The sequence below is a fragment of the Hippoglossus stenolepis genome, chromosome 3 (genome assembly GCF_022539355.2).
Source record: "Hippoglossus stenolepis isolate QCI-W04-F060 chromosome 3, HSTE1.2, whole genome shotgun sequence".
NCBI classification, from domain to species: Eukaryota; Metazoa; Chordata; class Actinopteri; order Pleuronectiformes; family Pleuronectidae; genus Hippoglossus; species Hippoglossus stenolepis.
Window position 1 is genome coordinate 24,988,008 of NC_061485.1, and position 21,195 is coordinate 25,009,202.

The 21,195-nt window shown below is 42.0% G+C and overlaps 1 protein-coding gene across 10 annotated transcripts in view; it reads right to left on the bottom strand.

The window, feature by feature from the left end:
• Window positions 1–21,195, bottom strand: part of foxp1b (forkhead box P1b) — a 158,826-nt gene that overhangs the window by 32,408 nt on the left and 105,223 nt on the right. For 7 of the 10 annotated variants that reach the window (XM_035152767.2, XM_035152771.2, XM_035152763.2 and 4 more), the window contains 3 exons: window positions 5,138–5,275; window positions 4,749–4,841; window positions 1,096–1,246 (listed from right to left, as the gene is read on the bottom strand). In XM_035152767.2, coding sequence (XP_035008658.2) covers window positions 1,096–1,246; window positions 4,749–4,841; window positions 5,138–5,275 — 382 coding nt within the window. Of the gene's footprint in view, window positions 1–1,095; window positions 1,247–4,748; window positions 4,842–5,137; window positions 5,276–12,735; window positions 12,838–12,905; window positions 13,384–21,195 lie in introns of those variants that run through there. The other 3 variants (XM_035152774.2, XM_035152773.2, XM_035152772.2) reach the window with 3 other exon arrangements.

A 21,195-nucleotide genomic window follows, 5' to 3' on the forward strand; every position in this document is an offset into this window, starting at 1 on the left:
GTTAATTAATAAACTGATGGCAAAATTGGTTCCTACAGAAATTTAAAAAGCAAGAAGTACATGACACACCAATTGCTGTGCATGGTAGTGATCTCATGAGGGTTAGGTTTTTAAAGGCCCAAAGTAATACTAATATGTTTAGAGTGAAACTGTCTATGATCAGCACTGAGATCAGTATGAAATATAAGAAGAGACATTTCTTTGTCAAAATCCATTGTTTCTAGGGACAGTGGGTGACGATAAAGTCTACATGAAGGCAGACACCTGTAAATGCTGGTAATGTGGTGCAGTGATGCTAAATTTATCTGCATACTTAGACCTAGCAATGCTAACCAAACATAGAGAAACCGGTATATAGCCACCAATGTCGTGGTTGTTTCTGGGGCATGGTCATTACACAAAGCAACGGAGGGCATGTGCAAAGTAATATATGACTTGATTGTTCCCCAAATGCTCCACACATACACACAAACCAGAGTTTTTGAAAATCTTCACATTGGGTGTTTGTTAAAAATCTCTTATTTAGTGACTTAAAACCCTCTTGCATGGGGACCCAAACAAAAACATCTGTATTAGTGTTGATAGGGCGTGAAAGGCCTGCGAAATTACATGTAATTTCTTGACGATCATGTGACTCCCATGTGTCACTCTACCTTTTACATCTGATTAAAATCCTCCTTGTCTTTGACTCTATCATTTATTTAGATATAAAAAAAAATCTTTCTTATTCGGAAAACACAAAACAGTTGTGTTCAGGAGGGAAGATCACCTCTAATAACAGATGAAGGAATTCAACTTGCTTTTCATATACAATGCCAGGATCGTCCAATATAGCAATAAACAACCTTATCAGTACGACCCCAATCTCCATTGTTTTTGTCTCATGACCTCGACTCAACTATTTTCTCAATATCATCAGTTTACATCCACAAACAAACTTAAACACTTGTGAAAATAAAGAGGTGTCCCCAGGCACTGACTTGTAGTGTTTTCTTACGACCGAATTCTTCCACTGAGCAATAGCGGACTGGACTTGATATCTAATTGTTGTATAGTCCAGTGGTTGAGGACAGTGCTCTGATATGAGGTACTGACCATGAGTGAGGGAGTGCAGTGGCAGGCCGGTCTGTCCGGGCTGGATGGTGAGCAGACCCCGACTCTGAAGGTTGAGTAGATGCTGCTGCTGGACCTGCTGGACCTGCAGGAGCTGCTGCTGGAAGGCCAACTGCTGCGCTGACACCTGCTGCTGTTGGCCCAAACACACACACAGGCGTACATTAAAAGACAAGCACACACCATCAGCTAATATACAAATAGTATATAGAAGCATAACAGCCAGAGCAAACATGTAAAGATGAATTGCATGTTTGCATATAACTGGATTCATGTAGGCTGCTGACGAAAAAAACATTTGAAGCTCAAAGCTCTCGAGTTCACGGTTCAAGTTGTAAAAATAAACACTTTAGAACGTCATGTTCATTCATAACAACAGTTTTAATGGACTTAACGTGTGCTTACGCACAAAATACCCCAGTATAACTTTCATAAATTTTGCCTTTAGTGTGGCTGTGCCAGTGCCCACTTAAGACAGGTAGACTATACATCTCTCTCTCTCTCGTAATTAATGAGGAGTCGGGAGGCAAATGACAAACAACGAAACAACATAGTTAATCATTCATAATAAGAGCCACAGGAATTTAATTACAGCCATTCATAATTCCGCAAACAACGTGTGACTAAATCAAAGTGCTTAATAACCACCCTGGCAACTCTCACAACTCTCCCAGGCATGGCGCTGAGCTCAGGGATACACTCTTTCCCCAAACCAGTGCTGCAAGCTGCGTTCAATCACACACTGTGGACTGACAGAGAGATAGTCGCTCTGTTGGTCTCACTGAGCTACAGCTGTTTCACCGAGACAGATTTAATGAAATGCTGGTGTAGCTTTACTGATTTGTGGGGGTGTTTGGAGGGAGTTGGGAGTTTGGCTCTGAAAAGTGAAACGTGTGAACTCTGATATGATGACAAAGTGATATGAGAGTGCAGAAAGAAAATGGAAGTGAGAAGATGACTTGAGAGTCAGAATAATAAATAGAAGGAAATTATCTAATATCCCCAATCTCCTATGAGTCAAAACAAATGAGCGATGCTATTTAGATAACGGGGGCACGGAGGAGTGAGATGACTTTTCACCTCTTCATCAACCATCGCTCTCAACAAATTCACAGTCAACTCACTGAGATGTCACAACGGGATCTATCAGGGCACCGTCTGTATTTCCAACAGATAAGGATAAAATATCCGTGCCTAAGACTCAACAGGATGCTGGGCCTGTTTATGAGTATACAAGGCCAGTTGTCAAGCGGGTGGGAAGAGAGGAGGGGGCACTAAAAGCAGTGCCGGGGCTGCCAAGCTGTGCACCGCACCCTGTTACCAAACACAGGATACACCACTTTTGTTTACTTCTCACAATTGAGTGCACACAAAAAAGGTCTCGGTACAAGGCGGCTGTTAGGTCACTTGCTAGAAGCTCTGAAACCACTGAAACAGCCAGATAACCTCCGCCCACCCACATTCGCCTTGTCAAAAAGGGTCGGGCGGCCTTCCTCTCCCTTCCTCTGCCTCCCTCCTGCCCCACACCCAGTCCGCTGCTCCAGGAATAAAGCTCTGGGCAGCGCAGGTCTATTACAGCGAGCGGGGTCATCTCATTGGATTAATCTGGGGGGAAGAGGGCGATTCGACAGTTGCGGAGGGTCATAATTGAGCAGTAAGCACACATTAATTCACAGGCTCATTTGTGATCTAACCCAAAAGTGAGAAGGAGAAAGATAAGGGAGAAACAATGGACAGGTCAAAGAGGTCGCAGTGAAATTTTGGATACAGGTGGTCTGTGATTCTCTCTGATCCATCCTATTTATGTGAGGCTATTGGTTATTCCCTCCCCCACCCCCACCCAGTGGAGAACTTTCTCGTGTCCTCAGTGGTTCTGTTCCCTGACAGCCTAAGACGAAGATAATAGTACCACAGGGGTGGGAGTTCACAAGCAACAATGTCTTTTCTTTTCTTTTTTTTCTTCAAAACGCAAAATAAACAGAGGGCGGCTTTGTAGAAAAAAGAAGGAAGAAAGAAAAATCAAGTATTGCAAATTAATCTAACTCCGTTCTCCCTTGACATTTTGTTTCTTCTGGTCCCATCAGCTGACAGCAGCTCCTGTGCGCTCGCAGCATGCAGAGACATTAAAAACCCAGACCCAATAGACCAAATAAGAGGTTAACAAGAAGTGGCACGAGGGAGAGAAAAATACAGTCCCTGACAAATGATAAAGAGTGGCACTGGCAGGCCTTTATTGTCAAGCTTCAGATATAAAGTTAAAGATCTTTGAAAAACTAAATTTTGATGTCTTTAAAATAAAAGAGGCACAAAGCAACAACAGGGGGTTATTGTCTGGCAGCCACAGGGGAGTCACTGCATAATTCTTATTCTGTCTTTTGATGGCTGCTCGAAATGCGACTGAAAAAAAAAAAAGAGACAGAGAGCGATGGGGAGAGAAAGAAAACATCGGCGGAGAGGGGGAGAGCCTCTCGAGGCTGCATCCATTTCCTGTGATCATACATAATATGCTTCAAAAGTTGCCTTTTCTTTTATTCTCATGCCCCATTCAACTGATCAATTGCACCTCCCCCCACCTCATCTCCTCCCCCTCTTTTCTCCCCCCTTGCTCCTCTAGTGTTTACATCAGATGCGAGTTGGTGACAGGCCCTATCTGAGGCCGAGGAGCTCCGCTGTCATGTTGATTTATGGGAGCATCACGCCACAACTTGTCCAAACTGAAGCCCGCAGTTCATTAATTAGGGAGCTACGACTTTGAAGTTGGGAGCTTCGACAGCACGCGGACGTGTGTGAGTGTGGGCATGCGTGGATGTGTGTGTGTGTCTGTTTTTAACACTGGGCTTAATTTTCTATGCTTACCCTTCTCTCCAAACACGGAACTCAATGGGGACAACGGCAAAAAAAAATCCCAGATTGCCTTTGAACTTCTTCTGACCGCACAATAATAATTTTGCTTTGTCCACAGTGATGCCTGTATCCGCCAGTTATTAACACGCATTAAGCTGCTGCCTAAAGCAAGCCCCGATGTACTGGAGGGAGCAAAGGAGAGATAGAGCGAGAAAGATGTAGGGAAGAGAGAGAGAAGGAGAAAGAGAGAGAGAGAGAAAACTCAACACAGGCAACAAAGCTGAGAGCGCTCGTTGCACTGATATCTCACAATTACATGCCTTCTCTTCCTCTACCATTTCCATGTTAATTACTGAGAAAAGCCTCTCAGATTTATATGCTCCGTGTTCCTGCCTTTCTCCCTTCTGCCTTTCATTATGTCCTACACGAGGCTCACAGGAGCGGTCATCTCTTTGTTGCACAGGACACTTGTTTACTTGGAAGAAGGAGAAAAAAATCTAGAACAATGAAGTAAGGCTCAGGCTCTGTAAAATATTACATGCTTCCAGAAAAGGAGGCGCTGAATTCTTAGCACAGTATCAGTCAGTTTTTACCATTTATCCAGCGAGTCTGACATGCTAATCAGAAGCTTGAGTGCACTTGATTCCCCCCCCCCACCCGCTCCGCTTTAACCACAGTCTGGAAGCAGATGGAGTTAGGAGGGGGTGGAGGGGGTGGGTGCACATGACTCCCATATTCTGTCTGGCCAACGGCTTTGGTAATGGCAGGCGGCTGGAGTGATGTCAGCCTACCTCTTTACTCTGCTTGCTGCCTGCATGCTGCTGCTGTAGGAGCTGGAGGTGGAGCTGTTCCTGCTGCTTCTTGTAAAACTCTTGGAGTTGCTGCTGCAGAAGAGACAGGGAGGCATGTGAGTCAAAGTCTGTCAGTCATAGAAAACTAAGCAGTGAGAACTTTCAATACTTTGAGGAATGCTATCTTTTGGGGCTTAAGGCAAAAAAAACGAAGAGCACTTCAAAGTGAATTTATATTTTTTTGTGAAACAATATACACCGATCAGCCGCAACAATAAAAAAAACAGTAACTGGTTTTAATGTTGCGGCTGAAGGGTTCATGAGAAGACATCCACCATCTGAAATGGGATGTCTGACAAAACCAGTCGAGATGACGCGTTGTACATTACCTGCTGTAACATGAGGGCCTGCTGCTGCTGGAGAAGAACCTGGAGCTGCTGAGGGCTCAGGACTTGCTGCTGGAGGATTTGCTGCATCTGCTGTGGAGTTATCACTTGAGGTGTCATCATAGCCACTGACACTGGAACCTGCACAGACACACAAAGCGAGCACAGAGATGTCAAGAGACAAAATACAGTAACGTATCAGGGCACAATGAATCCTTATTCTTGTTTATAGTCACAAGTGGGCTAATTGTTAGCATGCAATAGGTAAATAAATCAAATGTGCAAAAAAGAGAAGGAAAAATAATGCTAACAAATAAAATATCTGATAACAATGATTATTATTTTAAGCTATGTATATATACACAATTAGCATTTTACTGGATTCTATATTAATCTCAAGAGTCACACATTCCCTCCAACAAACACACACATATCGACCCCTCTAACCATTATGACACCACACCAGACTAAGGAGGGCTAAAGGACAGTGGGGGAAAGAAAAGAGCCAGCTGTATCCACCCGTACCGCCATCCTCTGACTTTCCCTTCTCACAAACACAAACCCTTTCAACGTCATCAGACATGACCTGCTTCTGCCGAGAGGCTTCTCTGGGCTCACCATATAAACATGGCAAAGATGCCAAAGATACCTGCATTTGGATGTGAAAGAAAAGCCTCTAAAAGAAAAAAAAGTGCTGCTGGTTGCACATGCATGTCATGTCATGTGAGAACATTTCATTAGGAGACGCTGTCAACAGCCATCTATTACTGTGAAGATATGGAGTGCCTGGAGGAGGAGCCACGTTGAAGAACACGCAGGCCACTAACTAACTCCCAGTAGAAAGGTGTGAGTGCATGACTCCTCAAAACAAGTGATTTGTTGTGACACTGAAAGAGCCCCCACAGTTGTCAGGGTGCCTTAATTGCTCCGGCGGCGTAGGGGACTCGGAGTGTGTCTGGATGCTGCCACTCACCGCCATGATGTGCAAGACAATTAAAAGCTCCTTCCCTTGACATTTGTATGACAAACAGCAACTAAGATGTACGCGATAGTGCTGCCTCTTTGCAATTGTTAACACGTCTAGGAGATGGTTCCATGTACGTGCACCATACATTAGTATGTACAGTATGTGCCTGAGCGTGTGTTAAAATGTGCTGTCTGTCTCTAAGGCTGATGTCAGCAGTTGATAGAGCGGACATAGCCGATGACAGTCTGTCTTCACCAAGGTTACCCAAATTGTGTGGCCACCTTATAGCTAATGACACCCCTTTGAATTTTTCATGCACCTCTGAATGTAATTTAGCTGTTTAAAACCTTGTCCGGTAACTAAGGGGCTTTTCTTGACACACGCCCTGCATGCATATTACCTTATTCATTCTCCCCATTGTAGCATAAAACAAAAACAAAGCGCTGCCATAATGAACAGCTTGTACTGCTAATGCAGAGGAAAGGGCAGCAACGTCAAATAGGACGGAGCGGCTTTGATGCTCTCCGTTAACTTTACTGTGAACAGTGCCAGACCATATTGTGCTGTGTTCTTCTGGCCCCTGAGAGAATGAGGGAGGCACAGCCAGCCCCACTCAGGGCTAAGTCACACATTTCTCACTTACAGCACAAGGCATATAGGAAGAAAATGCAATATTAATTCCCCATTGTATTATGTCTTAATATGCAGTTCATCTTGACTTTTGCACATGACTTGTCTTGTCATTTGCATAGCCGCGGCCTCCCATTCCCTAATTTCACAGTCATTATCCACTGAAGTCCCTTTTTTCTGGGCATCGCTAATTTTGATTAACTATTTTGAAGGTCAACTCTCTGCTCTGAATTGCTGCATGCAAGTGTCATACATGCCAGCATCATACGTGATATGATATATAGTTCCCCTCTAAATATGAGCCCCCCCCCACACACCAAGGATAAATAATAATGCCAACCTCCTTTTTTTAAGCTTTACTTTAACCGCAAGCATTAAAAATCGACTCCATATTTGTCATGCTCTATTTTTACTACCATGTTAAAGCTGTAAATTTAGTCATATTTTCAAATGTATAATCATTTTGTCATGCCACATTATTCAAGAGTGTGATGTTGACATGCAAGCCTCAACTTAACACAAAGGGTTTACACACTATAGCAGCTCACAATAGCTGCCAATTTCATCACAAATTACACTGAGATTTTTATTCTATTTAAGCGTCTTAATTCTTTACACTTGAGGTGTGTGTCTCATCATGGTTTCACACTTTGCCTTGTCTCGAGCATCTGGCTCACAGTAACTACAGCTAGAGCAGCTTCCTCTGTGCACAGCCCCAGTAAGAGGCTATTACAGACCCCCATTTTATTACCCATTACTACTGAGGTCATTAGCAGTAAGAGGGATTGTATGCTTCTTAACCTATTGATCAATGTAACTACCACCATTTAATCCTGTGCTGAAGGAGTGAAAATCTGCCTAAGACTGGGTCCTATTGAGAGTAAAGGCGGGAGGGAGCACTTTAACTGAAAAATATTGCCCTGGCTGTTGTATCGTTCCCATTTAACGCAAACACAGGACGCCAGTCACCATTTAGAGCACTCCCATATGGTGTACTCCCTTATCTCTCAGATAACATCATGAATCCAGATGATCCACAAAAATATATGGCCATCTAAAGATAGTCTAAAGAGACGGCTCGCACTGGGCTAATAACTGGAGGGATCCAGTGAGCCCAGCTCTAATCTGCTCTACCAATATGAGGGTGTTAAAAAAAGAGGACATTCTGAGGATGCCAGAAATAGCTGATTTTTATGAATTTCACAAAGGTGTGGTGCTCTCCAGGTGCCTCCCATGCATAAACATTCAAACCTGGAACACAGCTGCAGAGTGACTGGAGGCAATATACTGTACCAGCACAGGCCTGCTGGCCAAACACACACACACACACACACACACACACACACACACACACACACACACACACACACACACACACACACACACACACACACACACACACACACACACACACACACACACACACACACACACACACACACACACACACACACACAAACCTTAACTGTGGCATGTTAACTGTCACAAGCACATACAGGTACATGTGCAGCCCATAACACACTGTATATGAAGGGTAAAACTATATTTCCCATACAGAACACTTAAGTCTGCTGGCACTGTATATTCAGTATTAAATGTATACAGCAAAACATAACATGCATTTTAATTTAAAAAATGTTTCAACGTTTCAACAATGTTGAAAAAAATTATATTTTTTGAAAAATATAAAAATCACTAGTTTAATTTTCAGCATCATTTTCTGCAGTTTCAACATTCACACACAGGCAGTATAGGAGGCATTTGTCATTAAGGACACCTGCAGAAAGCCAAATTCTATTGTGTGCACCACTACTCGATAAAACTAAAAATGCAAAAAAAAAGACAATCTAATGAAGCAACACGGATCACACGTTTAAAAACTGCGAGAGTCACTGATTCACTGCACCCCCTCTCCTCCCGTCACATGTCAGAGGTCAAAGCCTGGTGAAAAGGAGCAGGGGAGAGTCAAGCTGCACGGTGGCTCCTTTCCTCGCACAGAGGCAGACGAACCGAAATGAGGGACAAGGAGGTGAATATCCGTGAGACTGGTACAGACCAGCCGCAAATGTGCAGCTTGTCAGAAAGAAAAAAAGGGAGAAAAAAGAAGAAGATGAAAAAAGAAAAGAATTATCAAATTTTCATTTGTGCTCCCTGAGGTCATCTTGTTTTGCAGGGGCATCAAATGGAATGGAGAAGTGAAAAAAAAATAAAATAAAAAAAGCCCAAGAGAAATCACCGAGTCTGGTCCGTTTGATGCTGTTGTTTTACCTTGGCCTGCAGAGGCGCATGAAAAACGACTTCCCACCCTGTGATCCGCTGCATGAAAATGTCACCAAAATGAGGATTTCACGGGAGCTATTGTACTTAAGTGAAGTGTGAACATAATTAGTCGTCGACAAGACTGGAAAGACTAATTCCATGTTACCTACTCAGGTTGATTGAAATCTCTTAGGTAGAGAACTTTTTTTTTTTTTTTTTAAACATTAATTCAAAATCTTCACACTGACAAACTTTCCCATTTATAATGATAAAATTAATAAATAAACAATAATAATAATAATATCTTGCTAATGAAATTATTACAAACAGTACGTGTACAAAGTAGCATATGGTATATGTTAGATTTGTTAGTACGCCTAAATAATTTTAAAAAGCTGGGCAGAACTACTCATCCCTTCCTCCCTCCATCATTCCTTCCTCTTCCTCCACAATCAAGCCCCTTTAAAAATGTTTACATCTGAGATAAACAGTATAAACGCAGCCACATTTTGTCTCCCTTCATCACACACTATACGTTCTGTATTTGGGTGCAGGGGTGTGAGGGGGCTGAGGCTCACATTATTTACAGCAACTGTAAAAACAAAAGTCAAGATTGCATTTTAATTAACTTTTCGACTACAAACAAACAGGTTCTGGCCGGAGCTGGTCCCGCTGTCGGGTTTAAACAAACAAACTGCACGGCAAAGTGAGCGAGTTCTCACCCCAACAATAACAGCTGAGCTGCAACGCTGGACGCTGTTTCCCACACTGGAGGCAGCCACGACTGCAGGTGACACACACACACACTCACACCGGCCTTTACATCATCATAGTGCTTTAGTTTAGTTTTCCTAATTTGAAATTTTTCAAATTCATTTGTGCTTTTTTCTACTATAATATAATAAATGAATACTACATTTTCTTGAAAAAAATTATAATCTGTATATTTTTTATAAAATTCTAAAATAGCACTGATGCATTTTTCAAGTTATTCAGAAGTCATAATTAACCATTCATGCTCAGAACCAGCACAGACAAACAAGCTAAAAGAAATTCACACCCTTCATTGCATTTCTGAAATGAGACCTAATGTCCAGTCTCTCTGACCTTCGAAGCCACACCTCCAAGTTCACATTTCACAACACACTTCAGCACTGAAACCTGATGTACAAATTCAGAGTGACAACTACAACTCTGCACTCCACCATTCACCGTTTTCACTTTTTTCCCTGATTGCAGCCACTGTTGGTGTAAACTGCTGCGCGCCCGTGATCGATGGTCTACCGGCTCGACGCGGTTACGCAGCCATGCGTGTCTTCTGATGCATTATTTGAGGCAGTTGAGATTTAATTAAGATCGCAGCCTCTAAAATCCCTTTAAAATGAAACTGTAGTCGAAAGACAATGGCCGACACATCCTCGTGCAGATTGTTTCTATTCTCTGCACACCAGCAACGCAAAGCTAATCCTTGTTTCCATGACGGCAGACAAGAGGGCCACAAATTCTGTTGCTTCTTGACATTCTTAATGTTGTTGTGTTATGTGAGTCATATAAAGTATACAGCCAATTAATTAAATTATATAGAAAAAGATATTCAGTGTCAGCTGTAGGTTTATAGCATTAAGTAAAAATCAAGATGTGCCAGACCAGTTTACGTCCATATACATCCTCAATAATCCACCTTTATTTTAAATGGGCAACACGTCAATACCATCGTATCCCTCACTGTTTTAAAATACATAACTCATGTCAGAGAGTTGTAGTGAAAAATACCTTCTGCCACAAAACACTCCACACCATGTAATCTCATTATCCTACCATCTCAGCCCTTTGAAACACATGGCATCTCAAGTGTAGAGTTAATCTTACTATCTGAAACACAGACGCTCAAAGCAGTAATGACCCTTTAAAAAAACAAATGAATGAAAGCCCTTTTCAAGTAAAAACATGTTTTAGTCAAGAAAGGCAGGCAATAACAGCAGAGAGCAGCTGGTGCTTCACTATATCACTGCTAAACTATTCCTCCGTCTCTCTCCTGTCGCTGACTCGCCTGCCTACTCCAGCACAGCGCAGAGACCGTCCCTGTAAAGGATATCCCAGCGAGCCGTGGGGCTCTGCCGGCTAACCCCCTGTTCCCCCCTCTCCGGGTACACAGCTAATATCTGGTTGCCTATGTCATGGTTTAGAAATGACAGGTGCTGGCAGCCCCTCGCCTTGACAGGCCACTGCACAAATAACGCCCCTGCCTGAAAGGGCTAATGCACTACTAATGAACAATAAATCAACTTTGATTACAAACTGTCAACCCAATCAGCTCGCACTCCAGCTCTCCCAAACTGCGAGTCTCTGCACAGCTGCACGGCATTACGGTGCACACTGGCCTGTTTAGGCTTCGCTCTCCTCCCTGACCATCTGATATTTCCCTATGCTGTTCTCTCCTCCATCCCTCCTTTCTTTTAGGCACCCACCTCTTCACCACTGATGCAAGGTGCTGAAACATTGAGCCCCAAAAAATTCAGCAAAAGTAAGTGCAAACAGACAGCACATGTGGATCCTTTCTACAGCTGCATGAGAGTATTACTGAAAACTGTTGTAGTAAAAGTACTTGAGGCTATTTAACAACCGGATGTCAAAAGACGTTTTCTGTGTAAAACCTCAAAGCTGTCAAGTAGGGCTCAAAGTTGACAGCAGAAAAAAAATAGAAGAAAATTACCAAAACTTTCCCTCCTAAATGTAGTCTGCAATCCCTTTGTTACAAGCACTAACATACACATAATACACACACAGGCACATACCAACAGTCACACGCTCTAACTTTTCAGGAAGATATGAGCGATGGCATTTGGAGTGACAGCATGTCTCCAGCGTGGTTTTGTGGTGACAGTGTCAAATATAGAGCTGTGCCAGCCTCTGTCTTAATTCACTGTGACACCATGAGGAGAGTGAGGATTAGTCCAGACTATTGCCTGAGAGCAAGTAAAAGTCTGACCATCACCTCAACAAATCAACACAAAACACACAACCAGCAAAACCCAGTGTGTAACAAAAAACAACATAAAAGTCTGTCTATGGGATTCAAATATCCTACCCTGGGAAACATAATAAATACATATAATTGCCTCATAAAATAATTTTCAAAACAACAATGCATACGAGAAGACAAACCCGTCCCCTGTTTTTGTTGAACTTTCCATAATTCAAACAGCAAACAGTGCTGGATCCTGCTTAACTGGTTCGCTCTCTATCAGCAAAGTAAACTAAACTAAACAAACAGCGAGAATAGGCAGACGTGTAAAAGGCAAAAGGAATCTAAAGCTGTAACCGACAAACAAGCAGAGCAAAAAAAAAAAAAGAACAGCTGCATGAACTAAAAGTGAAACAGCAAAATTTCTGACAAGCACGAACAGCACAGTTAAACACAGCACAGATAAACACGAGCAACTAATCCATACAGTCTTATTTCAGATATAATACAGTAAATCTAATGTACATGACACTTGCTTTCACGTGTCAGAACAAGACTGTCAACTATCAAGTGTCTCACCGGCAGAGTAAAGCCCGATAACTGCTCCTCTCCTCTCATACAAACTGCATGACAAAAATCTACCAATTACAATGACAGAACATCAACGACAGACAGACGATAATCCTCCTTTTCTCTTTTCCCTGGTCAAATTAAATTGTGAAGTTTCTTTTTTACACAAGAAAGCTGGCAAAATCACACAAATCAATCATATTGACAAACCTGACAAACTCCATTTAGCTGGCAGGGTAAACAGAGTGCCGGGCCACGCGGTGTGGAGTGAAGCAGAGCGGAGAGCACGGCGGCGAGGGAAGGAGAGAGAGAGAGAGAGAGAGAGGGAAGAGAGAGAGTGAGTCAGAGAGAGAGAGAGAGGGAGAGGTATCGAGGCTCACAGGCTGTCAGGCAAGGAGGCTGAGGAACAGGCGCTGCTGTGCTGTGGAGTCTCCAACCTTCCTCGGGATACAGACAGATTGCACGTGCAAGGTTGCTCCCTGGCTGACAAGATACAAAACTATCCAATCAACCACGCCCTTCTCCACCAATCACAAACAGTCCTCTAAACATAATTAATTCAAATGGGGCCACACAACAGGGAGCCGCAGGCTGGGCTGCAGGTGAACCCGTGCCTTTGTGAAGGGGCCGATTGAAAAAAAAAAAGAAGGAAAAAAGAGAGGAAAAAAGGCACAGTTGACGGCTGTTAACCCTTTGACCCCTGCCGGGACTCCGCCCGTGCTATTGAAACAATGGGAGCCTGTAGAAAAGAGGCCCTTTAATTAAACAACAGATAAGTAAACACAGCTATACAGCGGAAAGAAAGAAAAGTGGCCCCCACTATCAGCCCCTTTATTGTTCTCCTAAATGGAAGTGTTTACAGTGCCAGAACAAAGACACAACTCATTTCACATGCCGAAAACAACAAACGCACAAACAATTCAGACGCTTTGTAGTTATTTACACTTTTTTTCTTCCTTTTAAATTTCCAATGTTGATACCACATGTTGGCCATTTTATTTTAGAATAAAATGGTGTATTTATGAGAACAGTTTGTTTTTCCTCCAACATGTACAGCTACAGTGCGTGCTAACACCATAACATGCAACCCAGTGAAATACACCAAGTTTATTTTAGTGTGTATGTGTGTATTTGGTCATAAAATCTAACTAATCAGCATAAACTTTCCCCAGTTTTTAAACACTTATAACTACAGTCTGGTCTCAGACAAGCTAAAAGCACTTACATTAAAAGCTAACATTACACAAACTACCAGGCAATCCATCCAACTCCATCCCAATGAGAGCAATTAGCTGTCATGATATCATCACACTCTTTAACACCCATGTGCACTCAGCGAGGGGAAGAGATGGGAGAGGGAAACAGGACCCTGCCACCTACTGGAGATCTTACTGAACTCACCGGGAGAGGATGAAAAGCTTGTCTCCTGTCCATTTACATTTATCTTAACCTTCAAACAAAACAATGCCACCTTTAGACATTTAATGTAATCTAAACCATGTGTATATTTTGCTAACCAGACCAACTTTTAGTTAAAACAAAAAAATCAGCTTCAATAAGTTGCACGAGCCCTTTAACATGAATTAGAGGAATGGTATGAGGCAAGATTAACACCTCACTTTGTTAATTATCATAACAATAAACACAGAGCTGAATAACAGAGCTCTAAAACACAGCTCATATCAACAGCTATAAACCCTTGGCCAGGGATGAAGGAATGTTCATGGGACGCATTCCAGGCCGCAAACACACTGGTAAAATAAACAGAGCGCCTGCATAACACGCCACTGCTCTCATCTGCTAATAACTAACAATGAGCTCTGCTAAGCTGGCCTGACCTATATAAATTATTGACTGGGACACCTCAAGTGTCAAAAGTGACAATTCCAATGCATATCATAGGGAATAATTAAGTGGAAGAGAGGCCGCTTTTATTTTCTATCTGACACCCTCAAGACGGCTCACACAAAAAGACAGTGACATGCCGGCATGTGCCTACAACTGCACGCACGCACATCTCACACACAAATGCACACACGTGCACGGAGTGGTTTAGGCTATGGCCACACTCTTCTCCCCCAGCACGCTCCCTGGGGTGGCATGTCGGCGTATTCTCAATAAAACACCTTCTTAGCAGTAATAGGCCACTGTTCTCATTTCAACGCTCCCAAAGGCCTCATGATAAATTTAGCAGACACACAGTTCAAGCTTCTCCTCTCACACACTGTCTTTCTAATCCATTGCCTCTGTGCCTGCGATATGTAAAATAATTACACATATGTGTCGATGCCATTCGCACGCTGTATAGATTTTTTTTCTTTTCTCTTTTTTGTTCCTGCGCTACGCGAAACATCAATATCCTTGAGCCTGAACCGGCGTCCCCTGTGATAGTTTACAGAGAGTGCTGAGCGATTGTGTTCATGACAGAGTGGATGACATTATAAAATACTCCCATTTCCTGCTCGAGTTAGAGTGAAAGTATGAGTTAATGTCTGGTCTGGCCTGAGCGCTGCTCCGCTCGGCTCTGGCTAAAGATAACGACTCAGCTCCATTTACAAAGCCTTTCCCAAAACACTAACACAGCCAGTGAATAAGCCACGCCGGCATGCCAGCCAGTGTCTTACTGCTACCAGAGAAGGGAGAGGGAGAGAAGCGGAGAGGAAGAGGAAGAGGAAGAGGAGTAAAATACAGAAACTACACTCATTCCTTTTCTTGAAGGGCTTTGGTGACCTGGACCATTGTCATGAGAGAACAAACACAGTGTTTCTCGGTGTGTGTGTGAAGTAAATCACTGTTTACTGATGGGAGTCAGCAGGGCAGGTGTGGGACCTATATAAATAACAGCTGCTCTATATAATCGCCAAGGCAACAAAAATACTTTTTAGATTCACATCAGCACAACAATGTGTGATATTTCTACTGCTTATTTATTTTTATATATATTTTTATATATTACATGCCCCCAATCAAAGTCGATGGAGAAACAAAGCATTTAATTACACATATAAATCAAACACTTAGCGACTATGTTTTCTAAGCTATAGAGCAAAGAACCTACATTTGATTTGAGGAAAAAAACCGAGACCCTTAATTTAGACGCCCCAGAGTTCACTAGTAGTTAATTGGCAACTGTTGTCCCTGTGCGATAGACAATAGATAAATATAAAAAGAAACAACAATAATAAGAATAATAAAAACACAGTAGAGTGTCATTTCTCAACACAAAAGCCTTTTTGAAGAGAGTATATTTGAAATCAAGGATAACAAAACCAATTGTGGCTTTTGTTATCTTTCTTATGTAATTTTAAGCTGCATTTATTTCATATTTTTTATATTTGTCTCTACTCTTGTTTCTATCTTAAAAAAAGGGGGATTTATATTTTAACATTTATTTGAGTTTAATTTATTGTTGGTGATGTGTCCTTCTAAAACTAAGTGGATTTCAACTGTCATGACACATCAGTGAACACACCTTTTAACGTCCACAACCCACTGCTTCTGCTTCATGACTGAGGTTATCACCCAGAGCAGAGTGGAGTAACAGTAAGTCACGCCTGAGTTACCTTCCCTTTCTCTTTATAACTGGGGCTTTGATTATTTACTTTTAACATCATCATTCAGGTTCACATTGTTTAGTCAGCACATGTGAACCCTGTATTTGCAAAATATTTCCTGAGGGGATTCGCCAGCCAGTGAATAACGAAGCTTGTGTTTTGGCGAGTATCATCAAGTGTGGTTTTTCAATGAGTCAAAACAAGAACAGTTCTTGGTTTGAGCAACATCGATTTTACGGAGGTGGGGGAATTTCTGCCCGGTCTTGTTTGCAGATTGATTCATCTTTGATTTTAATCAGTTACTATATTAATAAACAGAAACTCAGTACACGGTGTTTGTAAAGGGTAGGAACAGTGAATCTGTGGGGGGACGTGGAGGTAAAAATAACCTGACTGCTTAATATGAAGTTTATATAAAGCACCGGTAATTTTGATTATATTAAACTGTAATTAATCTGCTTTGATATATAATCCCGAATACATAAGAATTATTGTTATAATAAAGTGGTAAATTCATGTTTGTTGGTAGGTGGTTCTTATTAGCGTTTTTTAAGGAGGACTCAATATATGGTGCAAAGTAGGCCTATGGCTCTGCTCACCTCTGTGATAAAGTGTTTATCTAACCTTATCAGTGTTATAAAATAATATTTGTTAGCCCGTCCCATCCCACTTTCCAACACAATTTCTTTCAATAAACAAAGCAAGTGTGTTACTCCCATGGTTTGTGTAGACTGCGTGTACAACATGGAGGCTGTGTGCAGTGATGGTTTACTGTATCAAGTCCAACACAAATATGAAATACAACAAAGTCCTCATGTAGCTGAAGGCCCTTCTGTCTCTGGATCTCTCTCTTGCCGTCTGCATGAGACAGTATTTCTTTTCCCCTCCCTCTAACTAAAAGTGAAAATTGTCGCCAAAGATTTCAAAAGTTTTTTGTCTCAAGTACCTTGTGCATCTGTAAGCGCTTGTTAATGCAGTGGGATTGTGCATCCATCCATCCCTCCACCCATTCGCAAAGGGCGTGTGAATCATTCCAAACAACATACACTTGACATCAAGATACAGTGCCAGAGGATGACACAAAGATACAACAGATTTTAAGGAGATGGTGTGTGTGTGTGTGTGTATCTGTCTGGGTGGATGACTGAGTGGGGGAGAGGGTTGAGAGGGTTCACTGCTTGAAGGGAAACATCAGGCCTCAAATGAAAAGAGCGTCCTGAAAATGGTAGTGTTGCTCCCAGCGCTGTGACTGGAGTCAATTCGACAGTCATCGTCTTGGCTCGGAGAGAGCTCCCAACACCCCCACCACCCTCACACCTCCTCCTCTTCCTCCTCCTCCTCGAGTCTCTGCTTGGCTGTGCGGAACTGGGACAGATGACTTCATTCTGACAGGATTATCCCAAACCTGGTTCTAATCTATATCGTACACATAATACATTTTTACAATATGACAAGGAAAACAAACAGCGAAAGCGACGGCCCGATCCCGCGGTTCCACGCGAAGCATAGGCCCGAATTTTGTGTTGATCATTCCTGACAGATTGTATCACCTCAGAGCAACGCACGCGTCAAAATGAGATGTCATTACGACATCACCTTGAGACTTTTTACAAACACAAAGAGACAAACTCCTTCTGAGGATCACGCACACGACTGATGAATTATGGGATTTAACTGTTGAAGACATGAAAGCTCTTCTGAAGGATATTTCCCTATAGCATGTTGATATCAACCAGACATTCAAGAGGTTAAGGACAACAACAAAAAATATTAGCAAATATATTTTCAGCAAAAATGCGATGGGACGCTATAGGGAACGCTATCCTAACTAAAATGTAGGGTGGTAAGTTGTTGAAACACTTATTACAATTGTTTTTTTTCCCGCTTTTTATCCTATTTGTTGAAATCCTTTCATGAAAGCCATCAATAAATTAAGTCTTAATATAAAAAAGACAGTATCTGTTGTCCTCGCAGGACTATAATAAACACGATCAATCATTCATTCAGCCCGAATTAAGCTTTTCCAGCAATACCTACCCCAGCTATAAACACATAATATGGCATTTTGGCTGTCCTATCAAGAGTTACGAGAGATGATCAAACTCTTGCCAATCGCTAAATGTAACACTAGAATCAGCAGCTGGTTAGCTTAGCTTAGCTCTACGACTGAAAACAAGCAAAAAAAGCTAGTGCAGCATATATAACAATATATCTAACTCCTTAAATCGATACAAAAACCCTGTGTGTAAAGTTTAAAAACAACACATTATGGTTTTTGTACCAGTCTGATGGTTGTCTGGCAACCTCATGGGGACAACAAGACTCCAGTCACGGTTTCCCCCGGTTTTCCAGAGTTAGTGTAAAGCTAAGCTCAGACAGCTGCAGCCAGGAGCTACATGTTAACCACCTATCTTTTCACCAACTAACAGAAGAAGAAAAAAATCCTAAAATATCTAAGTAGTCATTTAAGTATGGACACACTGAAGCCACAATGTTTTTGAATGAGGGTATAAACTCAAACCTGTTGTGAGTGGTTATGTCTACATTCTCTGTGAATTATCTCCTGCCCTGTGTGGAACAACCTGCAGAGATTTGAACGTTGACTAGTTAATCTTGGCGAGCTTAAAGCAGTCGTTAAGTGAATCAATTAGAAACTGGCAAGGCTTTGATTTGGTTGAGTGATCTGGGAGTATGCCACCATTTCCTCTGTCCCGATATATTCACCACCTCTTTCTCTTAGCTCCTGCTTCCTTGCCTTTCTTTTTTCTTATAAATTAATTTTAATAGATCCTATTGTTAAGTTGGCCAAGTCTCCATATGCGTAAAGAGAATCTTTATCTCATAGTATCTATCCCAGAACATTAATCCAGTCTTGTGCTCACTGTCACCTCGCCAGTGGGCTACCGCTGCCATGCCACTTTGGGCCACTGGCCGACTGGGCTGTGGGAACACCTCGAAATGCTGCCTCAGATCACCCTGCAGCACTGGCTGAGCTCCAGCTGACAGGCTTCGGCCTAGCGCTCTAATGACTTACAGATTGCAGCGCTGTGGTATACATGTGTCAGGACAATGCCATGGGCCTACTGCAAAAACAGTAGGAGAGGGAGAGAAAGAGAGCCGGCGGCTTCTCCCTGTCCTGTCAGACACAGGCTTGGCCCCTGGATTGTGTCACATCACGCTTCCCCCCAACAGACCACAAATGAAGGATGTGAAGAGCAAACGCGGGGAGGAGGGGCGTTGGAGGGGGCGCTCTACAACTTAAAAGGCTTTCATCCTGTAAACTGAAAAGACATTATCTTTTGACCTGGAGGTGCCCTCTGTGAGGCTGTACACTGTGGTGTGAAAACAGAGAGAGAAAGAAAGAGAAAGAAAAAAGGAAACCCAGAAGAAAGAAGTGTGGACTGTGTCTTCAGCTAGTAAGAGTGCAGATAAGAAAAATGTCTGCTGCCACAGTTTTGAAGCTTTATCATCAGTTTCTCTGTGTCTGAGGAATAACAAGTAATGCACCTTTGACATCATGAAAATGTTCAATGCAACATTTATCAGATAATAGTGAATCGTGTATCTAATTTGAAAACAGAAGGCCAAGACATGATTACAATAAATACGATGAAACCCAATGAAACCCACAGTTCTTTACCACAAGCTCCTCACTTTAAGATGAACATGAACAGATGACATGAGCATTTCACTAACATATCTGTATCAGCATTTGTTTGCTGATATGATGTGAAGTTTTACAGGATAAACAATCCAGAAAAGATGTTTACATTGTACGTATAGATGTATTTTCCTAATTCAAGTTCATGTATCATAACATTATATGTTATATTGTTTTAATTGTGTTTTCTTTTTAAAATGTATAATATTTAAAATAACGTATATATTATTTAGAATATATGAATCAATAATCAATAATGATTTATAATAAAGTTTATTTATGATAAAGTACAGCCTCACAGAGGGCAACTCCAGGTCAAAAATATCAAACCTCAATCACATTTCTTTGTGATAAGGGTTTGATAACATCTGCGTAATCCTTGCCAAATTATTTTTATAATATATAAATCAGCCGATATATCGGTATAATAATTCCTTTCTACTTCAGCATTGGCCGCTAAAACTCCTTATCAGTCGGGTTCTCGATGATACATAAAAGCTCTCAAAGTAACCTAAAAGAAAGTTACCTTACCCTCAAATTTGCAGACTATTTCTGTTTTGACCACAAGTACAATCTGTCCTTAATTACATTTACATTAGTTAAATTCATCTTTACTTTCCTATATTATTTACCTGCCTCTCTTCTAACTGGCCATTTACCCACTCAGTGCAGTCAGCAATGTGTGCACATGTTCACTACATGTGTCCACACACATAACTTCAGCTGGCCACTGGCCATAGCTCACACTGTACCAATGACGGCCAATCCCAGGCGTTATTCTGGCTGTGAAACAAGCATAATCTCAGTATTACAACACAGCAAAGACACCATGTTGACACAACATCTTCAGCCCAGCTGAATGCCACATAATCCTCTATAGGAGGTGGATGTCTACCCAGGATCCCTTGCAATGATGTGTAGTTAACCAGCCAGGCTCGCTAGCAACGCCACAAATGAGCTTCAATTTCTCCCTCCCCCCTACCTTGGTGCTGGTGGACTATCAGCGAGGGTCCGACAGTGTTGTTCCTAATTACCTATTTCTCCAATCCTGATCCTGCGGCTGGCATAATTAGTTACCTGGGGCTTCAATCCAATTTGAAGTGATGACAAGAAAGTGATCCATGAAAAAGTAATAAGTTAAATCCAATTTCAGCCCGCCTCTAATTAAATGCACATGGAACTAATGAGACAAACCCTACCATTTCACTGATAATGGTAATTAGCGGGGTGGGAGTTGCGGGCTCTTGTCGTTGTGCCACTGTAGGTGTGAAGTGCAAAAGGTAGAAGTGGCATGGATTCTTTTAATTACACGTGTCACTCTGTCAATGTAATTTACTGGCTTTTTGACCAGTCAAGTATGTTTAGCTGCTTTCCCAGGCAGCACAGCAGCTGTTTGTATATATGGTGTGATTAAAGCACCTCTAGGCTGCTGAGTGTTCAGCGGAGGCATCTTCA